This window comes from Kogia breviceps, chromosome 10 (genome assembly GCF_026419965.1).
Source record: "Kogia breviceps isolate mKogBre1 chromosome 10, mKogBre1 haplotype 1, whole genome shotgun sequence".
NCBI lineage: Eukaryota > Metazoa > Chordata > Mammalia > Artiodactyla > Physeteridae > Kogia > Kogia breviceps.
In genome coordinates this window covers 94,123,038-94,144,041 of record NC_081319.1, presented here as the reverse complement: position 1 = coordinate 94,144,041, position 21,004 = coordinate 94,123,038, and the positions used below count along the sequence as shown (strand labels likewise).

The following is a 21,004-nucleotide window of genomic DNA, read 5'->3' as shown; positions in this document are numbered from 1 at the left end:
CTTTACAACAAAATCCAAGTCTGTTTATGAATTCAGCACTTAGGGAGATTTTTGATTCCCAAGTTGGGGGGGAAAATGACAAAATGGGGAAGAAGGGGGAGCCACACTTTTCTCTTGGGGCCGGGGCCTCCCTGTTTTCAGTACTTTATTATATTTCACTTACAGAAATGCTGAATTTTCTGTGTCAAGACGGAGTTCTCATACTGAAGCTCTACAGCCTAAGAAGGCAAAAAGAAAGTTGTCTTCATAGTATTAATATTCTTCATCACTTTTATAAGATAATAAGGGAACAAAAATTAGGAGTCATGCTGAGAATACTATTTCAGTGAACATACCGTATATAAAACCACATGTCATGCGGTTAATTTAGGCACCTAGAAACTCTACCTGTTACGAAATGTGCAGCCTGCGTGGCTCCTGCACCTTGAGAAAAGTCTGCCTTACTGAACGCACGCTGGGCTGAGCTAGGTGACTGGGAGCGGCGGCGAGCAGGTGTGCTTTTGGGGAGTCTGTGACGACAGAAGGCCAGCACCTGGGTAGTGCTCGTGCGGCGCTGCTTCCGAAGTGACTTCTCCCTAAACAGTCACCTAGTTTCTCCCAAATATTTAGGATTGAAAAAACATGTTTGAGGGCTTTGTCTAAATTTATTAAAGTCTTTAATGTTTCAAATGACAGTAAAAATTGTTCTAACTCTAAAAGAAGGATTTTTTTCCCTTAAGTGACTTGTTTGGGCGTTTCACTTAGGCATAAAATATTTCCAGCAAAAGGAAGACAGGAGTTGAAAATTAAACTACTTGGGAATAAAGGGCTTTGTGATGGGAATGTATTAACTTTTTTTATTCTACACTTATCCCTATGAAAACAGGCTGCTGTTCCTTTTAAAGAATATTCCTAAATAATAGCAGTATTCCTAAAATCTGGCAAATACTTCAGTTACTCGCCATTTCCCACCCCCACCCCCCCGCACCCCATACCAAAGGCCAAAGTCTTTGCAATACGTGCTTGCCTGGGTAAGGTTCCTCATCTCAAGCTGTGTGCATGTATCTTTGCAGTTCATTATTGTATGGCTTGATCCACAAACAGTATCTGATGGCCTGCCTATAAATGAAAATTAAACATTCTATTTTTAATAATCTGCCACCAATTTGTATTCTTTGTCTCAATAAATACCTGGTCGCCAATGCTTTTGTGTTTTGCCTGTTTCTTTGAGGTTTGCTCCAGAATCTCTTGCTTCCAAATACAGCTGCTCTAGCATTCTCTGCCTTCAGGAGATGAATGCTTTCAGAAATAGAGGTCTATCAAAAAAAAATCATCCATTTTGAGATATATTCTTTTAGCAAGTCACTGAGAAGTTGGCTGTAGATGACTAAGCTTTTAATGTTAAACTAATCCCGTCTGTTCCTTAAAGCTGTTAACCATTCCGACCACAGTGCAAGATACTAAGGACCCACATTACACTTGAGGAACCAGAAGTCAGAGTCTCGTAGCTAGTAGAAGACTGAGCTGGGCAATTTAATCCTAGTCTGGTCTTGTAAGCATTCCCTATTCAGACCTTTACAAACAAAACTAGAACAGGACACACCACAGGTTCCTCGAGAAACACAAAGATAATAAAGGATAAACTTAAATGTAGTTAAACTGTGGCATGGTCTGAATCCTGTAGACAATGTGCTGTTAGGACCTCAGCCATGAACTACTACACATCCTGGAAACCACAGTGGATGTCTGAGGTAAGCTTATAAAAGTTGCCCCATATTACAAGGAAATGAAAGCTCTGACATGGTATATATAGCTGGTGTGTGTAGCTAGACCCAACACACCCATCTTTCTCAATTTTTCTGTACCAAATTTGTCAGTTTCCAAACAGGCCCAGCACATGACATACTGATACAATTAAAGAAAACATAAGTTCTTCCCCAGGCTAAAGCAGGAAGTTTATGGCCTGGTTACAAATTGCTAAAATTAGTCCACTTATTTCAAGTAATAAAATCCTAATTCCATGAATAATTCCAAGAGAAATTTGTAACAAATAGTTAAAGCCTTAATTTCAGTTGTCTGAATTGTACTTCTTTTTCTTAATGCCCCAAACTGTACATTCCTGAAAAAACAACCCACCACTTGAGAGTGGCCTGCCTGGACCTCGTGCACCAGAAGTCTTCCAGGTGCTCATGTAATGATTTGGGCCCTACCTGGACCCAGTGATGCATCAGTCTCTGGTGAGCAGGTCCCAGGATATATATTTGGCCCACCTCACCAAGCATGTTGATGTACATTGAGAACAACGGACCCTCTTGGAAATCAACCAAATTATATAAACATACCTGATTATTCCATCTTTCTGCATATGCCTTTCTTACCTTCAGAGATTATTTTCAGTTAAAAACAATTCCTCATTGATCCAGCACGAGAAGTGGGCTTTTATTGTTTTCTTTCCATAACGTTTCCCCTTCTTCCACAAACAGCGCTTGACTTTCATTTGTGTATGGAGCATGGAACCCAAGGCTGCTATTACAGCCACAGGGAGTGGGTCTACAGCCTGCACCAGTCCGACGAAGAGATACCTCTGCTGAGCTTAAGCAGGGACTGATTTGAGGATGGAGCTGCTACCACGAATGTTTTCTATAGCTGCCGTGTGCAGCCTGAGAGTTAAAGCAGTTGAGGTGAAAAGACAAGTCCTACCTAAGTCCCAAATACTCTAGCCCTAGAGATCTCAGTTCTGGGGGCCAGGAGATTTCATTTACAAGATAAGCCACCCTAAGTTTGGTTTTCAGTTACTTGCTTTAAAAAAAAAATTACTAAATAAAGTGAAATATTTCCAGCACATTTTTAATGAAAAATCTTTCCCAGAATAGAAAGCCTAATAGTCCCATCCATATCGACCTAAAGAATGGCTAAGAGTGAACGAACATGCAGTTTAGTTAGGCATCAGGTTCTCAGCATCAACACCCCACAGGTTTCCAGTTTACTTCTTTTAGCATTCACCATCATCTGCCCCCAAAGAGGTTCATGTCAAATGTGTACTGTTTAATAAGGTGAGAATTATAAATACAAAATTCCTACTCCGAAACCAGCATTTGATGATGGGCTAAGACATTTTCAGTAAGAGAAACCATGTCACTGGAAACACAGAAAAGCTCTTAAACATTTTAAAGTACTGAATTTAACCACAAGTTCAGCAAAATAAGTCGCCACAGAATAATCGTATGTACAAAGTCAAGAATACAATTATCAAACGCTGTCCCCAGAGCACTTTTATGGGCCACAGGAAAGAAAGCTAGTTTAAAAAAATTGTTAAAATAATCCAAAAAATTCCACAAAATGACTACTGAAGTTTTTGTGGGCTATTTTGGGCATGCATCTCCAAGAACTCTATCAATAAAACATTGTCTAGTCACCTATCAAGGAAGATACAAGTACGAACAGAAATGGCTGCGTTGTGTTTAGTTTCAACTTTTAAAAAGGTATGTCAATTTATATGCAAAGTAGGTGTGATTCCTATAGCACCAGACATAAAGCAGGGTTACCTTCAGACGCTTCCCCTTCACTGAGGAGTTGTCCAAATCACTTCAATGTGTTCTTCAGAATTTTCCTTCTAACTGACCACTGTTAACCTTCATAAAAAGGTTCCCTTCCACTAACACTCATACCTTCACTAGGATTTAACACTAGAACAAAACGTATTTCATAGTTTTTTATTGATGGCATTTATCCCATGGTTTAACATGTTAATTATACTGTAATAAACATGGCTTTAATATTAAACTTTTCCTTATTATCCAAAGTCACCACAGTCCATTTCAGTAAATATAAAAATATATGCTTAATACTTTGTACAATACTGGTTTTTGGTCCAAACAAAAACTGGATCAGAAAAGCCAATAAACTCACTTTAAGAATCCCCAATTTTTTTTTTTAAAGATTTCCAAATGGATTTAGGCAACTTTGAATAATGGGATTTACATAATAAAATCTGAGACAAGACTAAACAACAAAAAAACCTTTCTAACACAAAATTAAAATTTCAAGTTCACAGATTCGTGTTATGCCAAAAAAGTACAGAAACAAAACTGTATTTACACAAGTTTCATAATAAAATAATGAAAAAGGCAAGACAGGTGATAGTCAGAAGAATGCCAATATAGAAATAGCATATAATTATTAAATGGAGAATGAACTAGATCTAACAAGTCCTTAGCATGGACCATTCTTTAATCAGGCTTCCTCTATCAGAAAAGTTTAGTGCACAATACACCCAACTCACTCACTTCACACATACACCAGCACGAACTCGGCATAGAAACCATTCATTTCAACATTCTCTAATCTATACAGAACTCCTCAGATATAATTACAATTTCATTGCGTTCCATAAAACGCATAGCAACGCACATGGTGGTGCAGACAAAGAGGTTGTGTACAAAGCCATTCTCTTGAGCGGGCTTGATGCCTGGGTTCAGCCAGCCTATGCCAAACCAGTGAATAATTTGCCGGATCATAAAACATTTTTGCTGAAGAATCAGTCACCAGTCTAGCTATTATTTTTTTTAAAGGGAGTGGGAGAGGTGAAGTTGGGGCTTCTGTAAAGAAAAAAGGAGGAAAATTCCAAAATTAAAGATCTGACTTCAGATAACCCAGCACATAGTACAAACCAGAATCTGAAAGTAGGGCACCAGCTGCTGTTAAAACAGTGTGTATAACACCATCAAGACCTTTATTTCCTGCGTCTAACAGCAGTCTTTATCTTGCGACCAGAAACTGAAGTTCCAGAAGAAGAGAATGAGTTTTTCCCATTTGACCTGTGGAAAACGGAAACTCTGTAATGTGACATGATGCTCAGATGAAAGTTCATAATCGTAACACTAAATGTGACTGGTGATGGGGTGGGGGACACTTTCTGCTACACCTCATACCCGACACACACACACACACACACACCCTGCTTTCTGCTACACCTCATACCCGACACACACACACACACACACACACACACACACACACACACACACACACACACACACACCCTGCTTTCTGCTACACCTCATACCCGAGACACACACACACACACACACACACACACACACACACACACACACACCCTGCTTTCTGCTACACCTCATACCCGAGACTCTCTCTCTCTCTCTTTCCCCCTCTCTCCCTCTCTCCCTCCTGCTTCTTTTCTTAGGCTATGATCCTCCAAAATTGTAATACAGTAAATTGATGGAGAACATAGATTTTACCTCAACTATGCTGCACCTTGGTGATTTCTAAACACACACACACACACACACACACACACACACACACACACACACACACCTTCATTATGTTAAATTCTCCATTTCAACAAAAAGCTCTCTTACCCCACAGTAAATGCCGCTGGAGACTGGCTAAATTGAAAGCCCCCCGAGCCAGAGGGCTGGGCTGAGGCTGCAGGTGTGCTGGCACTTGCACCGAACGTGAACACTCCTGATGGATTATTGTTTGTGAAGTTGAAATTTGTAGCGCTGCTGCCAAACTGGAAAACAGAACCTGCAATAGATGAAGCAGAAAAACTTTATTAAGGTAAAAATGATGGTTCTTCTAGTAATGACTCTGACCTTTACATACAAAAACCTGTAAAGGGTTAAAGCTCTTATGGTCACTTAAAGAAAATTAAGTATTTTCTCCACTCACACAATATATACCTGACACCCTCAAACAAGTGACCCAACTCACCCATGAAAAAAGGAAAAAAGGGCAGAGTGGACTTTCCGCTAAGACCGTGGAGTCGACAAACATACTCACCTCTGTATCTCCTTTAAAAATTACGTTAAAGTAACAGTAAAGGGAATTCTACAATAAATGGAGAGAGGAGACAACACAACAAAATTCTGAATCTGGAAGGCTAACTGGAGCCAAGCACTAAACTAGCAGCAAGAGAAAGCACAGAAGTCTTTCCGTTTACACTAAACATACCCAGAAGGTCTAGGTTCCAGGTACTTCTGGAAGTGAGAATGAAGGTGTGACTGAAAAAAAAAACCACAGCAGAATGGTAGAGTATCTGTTTAAGAAGCAGATACCTAGATCAATCCCTCCCCAGCACCAAACAGGATAATAAATCTCCTGTACCCAGCAGGAGAATAGAACTTTCGTCTCTGGAGAGGCCTCTGGACCAGGGGACATCGCACATAAAAGCCGGGATACCATACTGAAAACAGAAGGATTCGGAGGAGGCTGACACCATGAACACTGAGAGCAGCAGCCTTCGGGCCCGACTCGGCTCCCAGAACACTGGCCATCGGGGGTATATATACCCTTCAGGAAGGAGATTGGAAGAATCTTCTCCGGGGAATCTGGCAGTCTGAAAGGAAAGACCTAAAGATACTGTACTAGCATCCAGTCCTTCCCAAGAGAACAAGCCAGTTAGATAAACCTACAATGGTATTCAAGATCTGCAAGCCCTAACCACATACAATGAATTATCGAATGGTATTTAGGTGTTCTGCACTCATAAAGTTATAAGTAGAATGGAAGAAAATATCTGCAAACCATATATTTGATAAAGGGCTGATATCCAAAATACATACGGAACTCCTACAACTCAAGAGCAAACCTCCCCCCGCCCAACAAACAAAAACCAAAACCAAACCAAAAAACCCCTCAAATAACCTAATTAAAAAACGGGCAGGGCTTCCCTGGTGGCGCAGTGGTTGAGAGTCCGCCTGCCGATGCAGGAGACACGGGTTCGTGCCCTGGTCCGGGAAGATCCCACGTGCCGCGGAGCAACTAAGCCCGTGAGCTATGGCCGCTGAGCCTGTGCATCCGGAGCCTGTGCTCCGCAACGGGAGAGGCCACAACAGTGAGAGGCCCGCATACTGCAAAAAAAAAAAAAAAAAAAAAAAAAAAACACGGGCAAAGAACCTGAATAGACATTTCCCCGGAGACAAGACATGGGTAAATATATAAAGATGCTCAACCTCACTAATCATTGGGGGGAATGCAAATCAAAACCACTAGGAGACATCAGCTCACACCTCTTAGAATGGCTATTATCAAAAAGATAAGAAGTAAGGAGTGTTGGCAAGGACTGGAGAGAAGGGAGCCCTCGTGCACCGCTGGTGGGAATGTAAACCGCTGCAGCCACCATGGAGAACAGTATGGAGGTTCTTCAAAAAGTTAAAGATAGAACCACCACATGATCTAGCAATCCCTTTCTAGGTATTTACCCTAAAGACTTGAAACTAGGCTCTCAAAAAGATAGCTGGACTCTCTCATTCACTGCAGCATTATTCACAATGACCAAGATGTAGAAACAACCTAAATATCCACAGACAGATGCACAGATAAAGGAAATGACATATAGACATAAAATGGAATATTAATCTTGCAATATGGGAAAACATGCATGCATCTGGAGGACATAAGTGAAATAAGCCAATCACAGAAGAACAAGTACTGCATGACTTCACTTCTATGAGGAATCGAAAATAACCAAATTCACAGAAGCTACAAGAATGGTGGCTGCAAAGGAGGGCTTGGGAGTGGGAAGAAATGAGGAGCTGCTATTCAAAAGGTATAAAGTGTCAGTCATGCAAGATGAGTACATTCTAGAACTCTGCTGCACAATACTGTTCCCAGAGTTAACAACACTGCACTGCACACTTAATTTGTTGAAAGAGTAGACAGATCTCACGTTAAACATTCTTACTACAATTAAAAAAAAAAAAAAAAACCCAAACACTACAAGTAGAGAGGGAAGAAGCACCAAACACATGAGGAAAGTATTTCATAAGAAACACTAAGACTGGGCTTCCCTGGAGGCGCAGTGGTTGAGAGTCCGCCTGCCGATGCAGGGGACGCGGGTTCGCGCCCCGGTCTGGGAGGATCCCACGTGCCGCGGAGCGGCTGGGCCCGTGAGCCATGGCCGCTGAGCCTGCGCGTCCGGAGCCTGTGCTCCGCAACGGGAGAGGCCGCAACAGTGAGAGGCCCGCGTACCGCAAAAAAAAAAAAGAAAAAAAGAAAAAAAGAAACACTAAGACCAACACAATAATAAAGAAAAGCAATTTGGAGAAAACTGACTAAGCAAACGCTTTAAGAAGGGGGGAAAAAAAAACCCTGCATCATTAATATCTTCAGGAGATCAACAGATAACACTTCTAAAACAAAAGCAGAAGGATATAAAAATGAAACGTCCACAGAACAAAGAGGACCACTTAGAAATTAAAAAGTAATACAGTGGAAGTAAAATCTCAACAGGTGTGTTTAAAAGTAAATTGAGGGGGACTTCCCTGGTGGCGCAGTGGTTGAGAATCCTCCTGCCGATGCAGGGGACACAGGTTCGAGCCCCGGTCCGGGAAGATCCCATGTGCCGAGGAGCAGCTAAGCCCGTGCGCCACAACTACTGAAGCCCACGCGCTCTAGGGTCCACGTCCCACAACTACTGAGCTCACGTGCTGCAACTACTGAAGCCCACACACCTAGAGCCCGTGCTCCGCAACAAAAGAAGCCACCACGATGAGAAGCCCATACACAACGAACAGTGGCCCTCGCTCTCCGCAACTAGAGAAAGCCCGCACACAGCAACGAAAACCCAATGCAGCCAAAAAGAAGTGCTTAACTGTGTGAAAGTTGGGATTGCTGTTTATAGGTAAATCTAAACATACACATCTCTGTTCTGCCAAGTACAAGAGCCAAAAAAAAAAAAAAAAAGACATGCATGGTTTCAAAGTTCAAAGAAAACAATTATATTTAAGACATAGAGAACCCAAGTATGGAAACAAAGGACGTCACTACTACATACTTACTGGAATTAGGAGCTGTCCCAGAGCCAAATGCAGACTGACCAGGCTGCTGTCCAAACACGGGAGGCTGGCTACTGCTTGACACTGTCCCAAAAGTGGGTGGCGCAGGCTGGGCACCGGCAGAGAACAGTGCTGCTGAAGACGATACAGAGCCAAAGCCTGGGGGCTGAGGCTGGCTGGCCCCCTGACTCTGTCCAAACGTTGGGGTCTGGTTAGCACCGAACGCTGGACTGACAGATGGTGCCGGAGGTCCAGTGCCAAACACAAAGGAGGGTCCTAGAGGCCCAAAGAAATACTGAGATTACCATGATGGTTAAAATGAGATAAGCCTCAAGAAAGGTCTATAAACTAAGAAGCAAATTTCAAGCTTCTTTCCAGACTCTTACCTTGCTGAACAGATCTTATCGAGACAAGTTTTGAATACTGATTAAGAATACAATTCTACCATTATTTAGTAAAACCATATAAAATCCAAATAAACAAAAACTTCTATTAACAAGACTCCTATCTTAACAGCCCCAATTTTTAGGTCTTTAAAGATATAAATCTAAGAAGACAACTGATCTGCCATCAGAAGTGTGACACGCTGCAAACATCAGCTAATGCTGCGATGTGTGTATCCGCTGCATAATGCGGACTAATGTCTATTAAAATAATCTTCAGTGTCTGGCTATTTACAAATTAACATTGCAAAGAAAAAAAAAACAAAAAAGACAAAAAACACTTGAAAAAACTAAAGATTATACTCCTAATGAGATTCGAAATATTGCTTCCAAGAGTTACTTACACTATACACACAATGCACATCACTCCACATAGCGAATAACTACAACACCCTGGGTAGAGACGACCTAAAAGTGGCCATGCTCTTTTGTGGTATTTATTGTTTGCTAAGAGTTCATCTGCTTACAATGAGAGCCATTCAAACTAACATGTCTCCTCTTTTTTAGACGTACCTGCAGAGCTCGATGTGGTGGGAGCTCCAAAGCTGAAACCAGAGGCGGCAGTGTCGCTGCTGCTGGCACCCGGACCAAAGACAAACGGGGCAACGGCTGTGCCCGCGCTCGACGTGGTTGCTGGTTTGCTCTCTCGAGAAAACAGCAAAGACTGAGATGTACCGGGTTCGGCAGGGTTCCCAAAGGCAGAGCTGCTCACAGGACTGCTGGCCTGTCCAAACACAAAGGCCGCCGCAGGCGCGCTGGAGGACGAGGTGGAACTACCACATATGCCACCACCAGCTGAAGTGGCTGGTGTGCTTGAATTAGAGGAACTGTTGTTCAAGAAACTAAAAACTGGCTTTGCTGTACCTTGATCTATAAGACAGAAATTAAGAAATAAACAAGAACCTTTAAGAACAAGTAATACCAGAAAGCATTTCTTCCTAGCCTAAAGTCTAAGAGTCCATTAGAAAACAGAATCATTAAGTTTTTAATATAGATTCATTCATCGAATGGACATCTGTTATGTTAAATTTTGATGTAGTCAAACACATCCATCTTTTCTTTTATGGCTTATGAATTTTGCCTAACATAGCAAAACCTTTGGCATTCAGATTAATAAAAATAAAAAATATTCCTTAAATCCAAATCTAACTGGACACTCCAGATAACAAATTTAGACAATGGGATATAGCTACACTTTTATAAATTTGATTTCGCAATTTATGTTAGCAGGATTGTAACTTCAGTTTATCTGAACAATGGCCAATTTTCTCTGCCGCCTTTATTGACTGGTGTACCCTTTTGCTAATTTGCAACTCTACCTTTACAACGTATTGAACTTCCAAACCTCTACAGTCACTGTTACTAGACTACTTTAAATATTGTAGCGTTGTAGTATTGTTTGATATTAGTAGGGCAAACCTACCTGACTGTATGTGTGCCCTTCTCCCCAAAATTTCTTATACATTTTCCCTTCCACGTGAATTTTAGAATTATTTTACTTGTCGAGCTCCACAAAAACTCCTCTAACAACCGAAATTACATTGGGAGTGAGGTGGCGAGTAAAGGGTATTCTCACTCAGGAACAAAGTATAAAACACACCTTTCATGTTCCCTTAATTCTTTAGCATGTTGCAGGTTCTGCTGATATTATAAAATACAAATTGGAAATGTTAGTAAATACAAATGGGAAGTGCTGTCCAACTATCTTTTCTTGATTTGGAGAAAAGAGAATGATTTTTTATATGGTGACCCATGGATCCAGCTACCTTCAGTAGAAGACTTTTAAAAAAAAACTTGTTCTAATAATATCTCAGTTCCAACACTATTTTCTAGACAGGGCTGGTCATGCTGTGGTATGGGCACTGGTATAATTTACAGAAAATGGAGCATGTTAGCTCACTTTCAGGTGGTTTAATAGGACGTTAAAAATGTTTATTTCAATGGAAACAGTATAGTGATACCAGGATTAAATTCGATTAGACCCCATCTCATTTTTATTCCTTTCTAAATAATAACGTCGAATTTGGTTTTTGTTTCCTTTGAAGGGTGTTTTAAAATTTAAGTAGAATTTTATAGACAAAAATTGCTCACACCTATGTGTTGAATTCCACACAACTTTTTTTTCAGGTTAATTTTTCATTTCCTTGTGTTTCTAATTTATTATTCAGAAGTGTTCATGTTCTTTTGCATTGTGTTCTGGGAAATTCCAGTTCACTAATCCAATTATCAGCTATTCCCCCACCCTCCTCAGTCCGCACAATGATTTTATTTCACAAACCATGTTTAACTTTTAAAAATGCTATTGCATTTTTTTCTTCCAGATCTTAGTTTTCATAATCACCTCTATTTCTCAGGGGTTTATCATATTTGTTGTCTACGTTCCTTAAATGCCAGATGAAGACTGGTTATCTCTATTTGTAAATGAAGGCCTGTACATAAAGATTTTATTAGTTTAAAAAATATTTCATGAGCTTAAGAAAAGATGCTTATTTTCCCGAACAGTATATGTCAATTCTGATTATAAAAGCCCAAACAGAAGGGAGAAAGTCATGGACAAATGTGCAAATATTGTGGTTTTCCATTAGAGCTGTATCTCTCAAAATCAGACACGTAGATATAACTTCGTCAGCATCACGGGGGGTTCTGAAGGAGCGGAATCCGTGGCTCCTTCCCAGAGAGTTTCTAGTACTGGTACTCCCTCAACTATTTCCAGTATAAACCATTCCTTGACTTGCTACATTTGTTGACATCTTGTAAAAAAAAAAACAAAACCCAACAATGTTTAATACTTACCAGCCGTAGTACTGGTTTGAGCTCCAAAAGCAAAAGTGGCCTTCGTTGGCTGTTCAGATTCCTTCTCAGGTGGTTTTGCCAAACTGAAGCTAAAGGTCGACTTGGAAGACCCCTCATCTTTGGTTTGCTCTGAGTTCCCAAAGGAAAACACTGGTGGACACTTTGGCTCTTCACTGTCGGCTTTTTTCCCAAACACTAGAGATGTAGACGTGACAGGCTCTTGCTGTTTCTCTTCTGTCCTTCCCAGAACAAACGAGGCAGGTGGCAGGGGGGCAGGGTCCGCGCTGCCAAAAGGGAACCCTCCTTTGGAGGCAGGGGATTCTTCTTTTTTTGCTTCTGACGTCTGACACGTGAAAGGAGCCACTGAGGCGCTCTTGGTGTCCGTGGTTCCAAAACTGAAGCTGCTCTGGCTCTCAGAGGTCGCTGTGGTGTCAGCAGCAGCAGGGGGAGGGTTAATGACACCTGAACCGAAGCTAAAGCCCGCAGGTGAAGCTTTAGGCGGTTCTTCTTTCTTTTCGTGCTGCCCAAGACTAGACACCCCAAACTGAAATGGAGCTAAAGAAGGCGGGTTGCTTAAACCAGAAGCAAGTCCAGACTTAAAATTATTATCATTTTTACTATCTTTTTTAACTTCTTCAGGTTTAGAATCAGATGAAACTCCAAATTTAAAATCTCCTACTGGTTTAGAAAATTTAAAGCCTTCACTCAAAGGGGTTACAGACCCAGAATCTAATGACACACCTATTTTGAAGCCTCCTTGATCTCCAAATTTAAAATTTCCAGCGTTTGTTGAAGTCTGAGAAGGCCCAGAAGAGGACGATGGGATACCAAATTTGAAGGACGAGGCTGCTGGGTTCGAAGTTGAGGAGGATGGGCTGAAGCCTTCAAAAATATAAGAAACACCACAAAGACAACGCATTAATACTACTCTCTCAAACAGAATGTCAACGCTGAAAAGTAAAGGGACGTGGGACGACGCTCCAAAGGCCTACTCCGAAGAGTATTAGTTTACCAACGGCAGTAAACGTGAACCAGGTCGCCCATATTCAGCATCTCGACCCTCACAACTACACGGACGGGCCACGTCTCATCTGTCCGACTGACAGAGGTCACAGGAGTCTGAGAAAACATGCTGGTGATGAGCCCAGGGAGTAGCAGGCACTCCAGACACGGCAGATGGGCGTGTAAATCAGCACAAAATTTGTGGAAGGCCACTTGCCACTATTTACCCCAAATTACAGACACACGCACCCTCTGACCCAGCAAGTCTACAGCCGAGTCTTTATTTGAATGATAAACTCAAAGATATGCAGAATGCCATATGCAATCCAGGCAGCTGTAAAAGAAGAACAAAGGCCAAGCTCATCTGTGGTCATGTCAAGGGTGCAGAAGGGCGGTGTGCTATACAACCTTTTCTAACGAGGTACAGAGAAGTCAGAATACAGAAAAGAGAAGTATATTTGCTCGTGATGTGCAAAAAGAAACACTGAAAGAGTTACAGGAAACTAACCACAGACAGCTGGAGCAGCAAGGATGGAAAATGAGCCAATAGGGACGAGACAGGGACTTTTCGCTGTGAATCCTGTCATAATTTGCTTTTTAAATCTTGTGAGTACATGTGTTATCTACTTAAGAATTAAAATTTTTAGCACCAAAGAACCAGAATTATATGAGTGGAAGCAATATTTTAAAAAATAAAAATACTATACTGACAAGGTCAAAGTCTTGGTTTCAGAATTCTTCTCCGTAGTGGAATAAACTAGAAACGAAGCACTGGAATGACGGGCTCAACACAGAAATCATTAAACGGTGCCAAGGTATTCACCCATTACTCTGTTTACCCACATGTAAATAAAGACAAGTGACAGCCAAGGGCTTATAAAAAGTGCTTGTCTCCAGATTCCCCCTTTAATGATTACCCACCCCACTTTCTTTCCATAAGAAACTTATTTGAAAAATTATATCAGAATCTCAAAAGCAGGACTTTCCCCGGTGGTGCAGTGGTTAAGAATCCGCCTGCCAGTGAAGGGGACATGGGTTTGATCCCTGGTCCGGGAAGATCCCATGTGCTGAGGAGCCACTAATCCGAAGTGCCACAACTACTGAGCCTGCGCTCTAGGGCCCGCGTGCTCCAACTATTGAAGCCTGCGCACCTAGAGCCTGTGCTCCACAAGAGAGGCCACCGCAGTGAGAAGCCTGTGCACCGCAACGAAGAGTAGCCCTGCTCGCCGCAACTAGAGAAAGCCCGCGCGCAGCAACGAAGACCCAACGCACCCCCCCCCCAAAAAAAAAATCTCAAAAGCAAATGGATATCCACCCGGTCTCTGAAATACCTTAAGTGATATAAGACAGAAAGCTAAAAATAAAGGTGCCAAAGACAATAATTAACTAGTTATCACCTCTGACTCAAAGGATCTCAAAGGCCCTTCTGCCTCAAAAGGTTTAAAGGTATGGTGATTACTGTACTACGGGAGGGGGCCATAAAGTAGCAGCCAGAGAAGGCACTCCAGTGATCTTCCAAAACCCAAGTGCACTGTTTTTCACACCAGTTGTATCCCCTTAGCCATGTTAATTCAGTGGCTGCAACCAGCATTTTCCTTCTCAAATGAAAACAAATAAAATAGAAAATGTACTTACTTTCACTGCCAACTAGCAAACAATTCAACTGCATAGTAATTCAGAGACAGATATGAGCTAAAAGTCCAGGACAAAAGCTCATTTTACATGAAGTTTCAACAGAGAATGAATAGTTTTAAAACCAAAGCTGTCTGTAAATATTTCACTTTAAAGTGGTAATCTAAGGAGGCACTTTACCAACACCTTACCTGTAAACTCAGACTTTGTGCCTGGCTTTGCACTCTCACACGCTACGCATTTGGTAGAATCTGCTTTATTCTCCACTAGGCACACTTCACAGTCCCAGCTTCCCTCAGGTTTCTTGAACTTGTCCAATCCTAGGCAGCCTCCAGACAACAGAGAGACAGAGACAGTGCTGCTACTTGAAGCAGGTACTGAACTTCCTAAAAAATAATGGGGAAATACAGGAAAATCCGGATTTACATTATGTCAAGATCTCAATGACACCACTAAGTCTAAATGTACAATTTTTATGTGTTTCCTATTAAGAGAAAATGCCAGAAATCTAAACATCACATTGTTAAAAAAACAGTACAGACATCTCAGCTTTCTTTTAATCTTACAAAAGAGCAACTCACACTCACCTTGCTCAGTGATGAGCCCCCTTTTTATCCCCAGTTTGAACAGCCATGGTTTTTAAGAATCATGCTCACAAATCAGAGCCTAAAAGACTAAATTTTCCTTAATAATCTGTCAAATTTCGTTAAACATCACAGATTATAAAACATAAGTTCTAAATTGTAGGCAACAGCCTGACTCATAAAAACACACAGCCCAGGCAATATTAATGTCAAGATTTCAAAGCACAGATCTCTTGACTTTGAAATGACTATTTTTGCACAGAAGTGTTCTTTTATCCACTTTGCAATTCAACTCAACACCACCTATTATGTTCATGGCATTTCTGTTATAAGGTAGCCATTTAATAGACATTTATTAAGCACCATAACTAGGTTCTGGGGATATCAAGATGAATAAAATGTTGCTTAACTTCTAAAGGTGCTTCTGGTCTAAAAGGGGGGAAAGCAAAACAAACATAAACGCATAGCAGCACCATCACTAAGACGGAGAGTGGCAAATGATCTAAACAAGAGTACAGAGAAGAAATTACTATGGGATGGGAGAAGGATTCACAGGGGTGGTATTTACATTTTTAAGCAGAACTAGCAATTGTGCGGGCAGATGCGGCAGCACAGGAAGGCTGGCTCAGCAAGGCACAGCTGCATGAAGAAATACAGTGCTGAGAGTGGAGCCATTCATTCTGGTAACCCCACTTCTCTAAATGTCCTCCAGCTGTTGTCACTTTTCCCAGTTACCTGATCTGTGCTTTACTGGTATGTTCTCTTCCATCTTGCCAATAAAATTGTGCCATCTTTGGTCCACTGCCCTTCTCATGAGCTCTCATCTACTCTGATGATTTGAATCACCAACAAAATCTTTCCCATCCATACCTGAGACCCACCTGGCTTTCATCCCTGTGGTATCTCTTTGTCGGTAGTTCCACTATCCACCTGGTTACCTTAGCTAGATGGCAACTCTTCCCTTATATATCTCTCCAATCTATTTCACTCTCTTTCTCTGACCCTTCTACTGCTCTTCTGGTTCAAGCCCCCTCATCTCTTGCTTAATATAGCCTTGTTATTGAGACCTCTGGTTTCATTCCCTTGAAATCCATCCTCCAAAAAGCAACTAGTACCACGTGGTTTTTGTTTTTCCTCTCTGGTTATTTATTTAAAAGATTAACTGCTCCAAAGTTCTATTCCTGCTACTCTCTTAAGTTGGCAGAGTTCAGTTTTAGGCTGTCATCTCTATTTGCTCTGCTCACTCACCTTATACCACCCTCCACTCCCATGACTTCCTTGAAAACTATGGGCTAATGACTCCCAAGTCTGTATCTCCAGGCCAGAGGGTCCATTATCAGTATATCCAAAGGCCTCACACATATCTGTCAACTTCAGCAGCTTGAAATCAACGTATCTTCAACAGTACATTATTCTATACCCCATTTGATTTTATTAGTACATATCACTACTACCTCTCCTTATATTATTGATCAACTTCCTAACCTGTCCTCTGGTTTCCAAATTTTGTTGCCTTCAAATCTATCCTCCAAAAAGCCACCAGGTGATTTATCAAAAATATAAGTTTGACCCATCAACTCAGAATCAATTTTGGATTCCTACACGCATCAAGAGCTCTCTTTCTTTTTTTTGTTAAGGGGAAGAGGAAGAATGCCAGACGGAAAGAGAAAAATATTTCAGAATAAAGATTCTGAAATCCTATTCTTGTAGAGATGTCTCGCAAGAATCAGAAATATGGCTCACCCCTGGTGTTAAGAGAGGGATGTGGGCTATTAACTCAAGAGCTTTCCATTGCAGACACAAAATCACACATCCATGATGATGCAATAAAAATAGGAAGTATAATTCCCAGGATACTCATAACATGTTTTATTTAGTATCCATGTTACCATATATCTGTACCAAATAGTTATATAATAGCATTACAAACACAGCAGAGTCAAACGAATTAATTCCAAATGAATTAAAAATCAATGTAAATCTTCAGTAACTCTTTCAAAATTGAACAGAAACAGGAAAAACTCAACTCTAACTTCATTTTTCTGGTCACCTAATAGAACTTTTCATTAATGATTCAGTAATTTATGATCATTGCAATATCTCTGGCAGATAGCACATACAGGTACAGGTATCACCATTAACATTCAGCCACAGCCGTCTCATAATGCAATGAAACCAGCTGTGTAAATGATCACTAGCCATCCTCACTTCTACTTAGAGGAAAAGAGACAAAGGAATATTTTATTCTGTGTAAAGGTTTGAGAAAGATCGTCCCGTTCTAAGACCTTTGCATCTATATTAGCCAACTTTGAAAATGATCCTGAAGAGCCAGAAGCTTCTGATAAAATTACATACAAAAAAAGAGGTCAGAGCAAATACTGGACTGATTTTAACACACAGCCTCTCCTAAGAGAACATGCAGTTCCAGGCCCAAGCAAGTCATTTTAATTTTAAGACAGTTCAGAAAAATTAAGACGTATGAGGAAATGCTCATCTTGAAACATCTAAAATATGGAGGTTATCCTTATCTGTTTTACAGAGAATAAATTAAAATGTTCTATTAAAGAAATGAACAAAATTATTCCAAACAGCCATAAACGTACCTGGTTTCTGAGACATACAGGACACACATTTATTGTCTTCTGCATTATTAGAAACACAGCACACTGGACACTCCCAAGATCCCACGGGCCTTTTGAATTTATCTGTAAATCCTAAGGCACCAGTGGTCACAGTGCAGCTGGAGGAGGAGGCAGCCACAGTAACAGCGCTTTCTGAAGCCACCGGCAACGTAAGGACTCGCTTTACACCAGTTCCCGGTTTCGGTGTTTCACAAGCTACACATTTTATCGCTTCAGGTTTATTTTGCACTAAACAGGTATCGCAATCCCAGGTTCCTACTGCTGGTTTAAATCTGTCTCCAAAGCCTGTCTCTGGCGCAGAAACAGCTGCTTTGCCACCTTTACTTGGTGCCCCAGTTCCCGTCTGCTTAGCAGTATCTTTTGGTGGCAGTTTTGCTGCTTGACAGGCTACGCATTTGCTGTCTGTAACTTTGTTCGGGAGTAGACAGGTATCACAGTGCCACGATGACCCAGCTTTTAAACTCTCCCCAAACCCAATTCCACTAGAAGAAAAGCTACTTATTGCTGGTCTTGAATAAACTACCAGGCTCGTGGTGGTAGGTTGAGCAGCAAGAGAATCTGCCTTTGGTGATGTGAAACCTACAATGCGGGGGAAGAGGGGAGTGGGAAGGGAAAGATGAGTCAGTATTTTGATTGGAAAGCCTATTATTTATTAATCATTAATAAATATTTAAAATATTAATATAGACAATAATAATTATAGAGTAATAACTGTTAATAATAAAAACATTATTCCTGGGAGAAAACATTTTTACCTTAATTACAGTTATTACAATCCAAGATGGACTACTTAAAAGTAGTTTTTCACCCAAGCTATATTTCTAGTACTAATCACATAATTAATAAGTGACAGACCTACTTAAGAGTCTACAAAAGATGTTTGGTTTATAGTATATCATCTTCCTCGAGGAATCTGTTTACTGTAGTTCAACCAATACCTAATTTGAGACTTAATTAAGGTATGCACATAGAACCATGAAATAAGGAAAAGTCTTTGGAAATAAGGGAAAAAAACCACGAGGAAAAGCCTTTGTGCTACCCAAACTGATAAACATTGAGTTGATTCACTCAAACTACACTTTATTTGTAGAAATGACCTTCCAATCCTTTACTTTGGACCAATTAACTTTAATTTTACATACACCAAAAAAACACCCATTTCTCTAGCCTTTAGCGTGAAGGGAAAAGAAAATCAGAGGGAAAGATGGTACAGAAGGTTGTTAAAGAGGTTTTCTAGTGGTACGAAGAAATAATCCAGCCTAGAGCTATTTTTTGCCTAAAGATAAAACAACTCCACATACTTCAGCTACTCCCAAAGGAGGACAATGTACTATTTTGTTAACGATTAACCTGAGTCACTAAGGTTGGCAAAATTTTAACAGTAACCACTTCAAGGTGTTACAAGTTTTCTTTTCCTCCCACTTTTTTGGATTTTCCTGATTTCCCTCAAGAGAACATGTAACTTCTCCAAATTTTTGCTATTTAAAAAAAGTTTAAAAGAGGGAAGGAGCGGGCATTATGAATGCAAAGTGTAACTTCTATGAAGAAAACCTATATGCATTTGATGCTGACTGACTAGCACTCAGTTCACCCTAACACAGGCATTCTGGAGTCCTGCCCGTAACTGCATAAAGCTGTCTATATTGAGACTCTAGTAGGCAGTAGACTCATCTATAAAATGGGAGCTACACCAAAAAAACCTAATCCCTCTAAATCTTGCTGTAGCATCCAACCTTATTATTGAAACTCATATTCAGTTATACATGAACACATGTACTGGATAAATCTAAATTCTTTCTGAGCCACTAGCTTATCTTATAAACACTTTTATATTCTTATAGTATACATCCCAGTTGGAATTAAACTATCCTCTTTGATTTTCAAACTGAAAACCTATTCATATTTGAGAACTAATCTTCAAATTCTTACCCACTAACATTCATATCTTATTTATTTGAAGTGAGTACTATCGTGTGTGTGTGTGTGTGTGTGTGTGTGTGTGTGTGTGTGTGTGTGTGTTACAGTCAGCATATGTTTCCATTCCACTTGGCTTTGTTACATATATCCCACAACTGGGGAATAATCTGAGAAGAACAAGACAGTTCAATGCTCTCAGAGAGAGAGACATGTCCAGGTATATCATCAGGTTTACTTTTTTCCAGTTACTGGCCCATCTCTAATTAACAGGCAATTCACATTTTCTCCTTCTATACTTGCCCCTTAGAGAGTCCATTTTAGTGCAGAGTCCTTAAATTCTAAAGAAATAGTTTCTAAGGTCTTGCACCCAAAAAGTTACATCTGACGACATCTATATTCAAAAGCCAATCTCCTATCAAACTAGACATCATTTTTTAAAAGCCTGAAGTACAACAAAGTATTAACAAATGATATTAAGATGAGATCATGATTTTGCAATTAAGATTTTAGATTATCTCAAGGGCAGCCTATCTTACCAGGGTTCTTCAGAACATCTAGGACACTTCCTTCCTTCAGGGTTTTTGCAGGTTTGAAAGGGCCCTTGCAATCTTCATCTGGTTTCTTCTTACAGCTTGGACTGTTCACTGCAGTGATATCTTGAGCTGTAATTTTTTTAATTGTAAGAGACATTATGCTAAGAAAAAGCAAGTTACAAGTATTAAAAATCTCTCAAAGTCAATTTGAATCAACATCTTAAAAAAACAAAAACCACCAAAAAAGTCACTGTAATTCAAAGATAATGAACAAATGACTTAAAGTACAGGGTTAACTTGCCATTACAAGGAAGCAAAAAATACTATTTCCCATACTGTACATCTCTCTCCTCCAGAAGGACAAAAAACTATATAAACTATATATAATCTATAATTGTTATCCAGTAAGTTCACCAGTTTCATCAATCTGAAACCCTGAAGAGGATACGGCAACAGGGGCGAGTTCAAACACTGTATGAAATATGTATTTGATTACACAGCAATTTACAACACTGATTTTTTAAAAAACTTTAAAAATTAATGTTTATGAAAGCAACCTAAGCGTCCATAGACAGATGAATGGATAAAGAAGATGTGGCACATATATACAATGGAATATTACTCAGCCATAAGAAATGAAATTGAGTTATTTGTAGTGAGGTGGATGGACCTAGAGTC

General features: G+C 40.3%; 1 protein-coding gene across 2 annotated transcripts in view; it reads right to left on the bottom strand.

Annotated features, from left to right (window-relative positions):
* Nucleotides 1-3,430: 3,430 nt before the first annotated feature.
* Nucleotides 3,431-21,004, bottom strand: part of NUP153 (nucleoporin 153) — a 76,308-nt gene continuing 58,734 nt past the window's right edge. Inside the window, exons 15-23 of one of the 2 annotated variants that reach the window (XM_067006727.1) lie at nucleotides 20,330-20,455; nucleotides 17,838-18,455; nucleotides 14,842-15,036; nucleotides 12,758-12,898; nucleotides 12,017-12,571; nucleotides 9,737-10,093; nucleotides 8,784-9,056; nucleotides 5,361-5,529; nucleotides 3,431-4,796 (exon numbers count right to left, since the gene is read on the bottom strand). In XM_067006727.1, coding sequence (XP_066862828.1) covers nucleotides 4,712-4,796; nucleotides 5,361-5,529; nucleotides 8,784-9,056; nucleotides 9,737-10,093; nucleotides 12,017-12,571; nucleotides 12,758-12,898; nucleotides 14,842-15,036; nucleotides 17,838-18,455; nucleotides 20,330-20,455 — 2,519 coding nt within the window. In that variant the 3' untranslated portion in view covers nucleotides 3,431-4,711. Of the gene's footprint in view, nucleotides 4,797-5,360; nucleotides 5,530-8,783; nucleotides 9,057-9,736; nucleotides 10,094-12,016; nucleotides 12,899-14,841; nucleotides 15,037-17,837; nucleotides 18,456-20,329; nucleotides 20,456-21,004 lie in introns of both variants that reach the window. The other variant, XM_059076767.2, reaches the window with a different exon arrangement.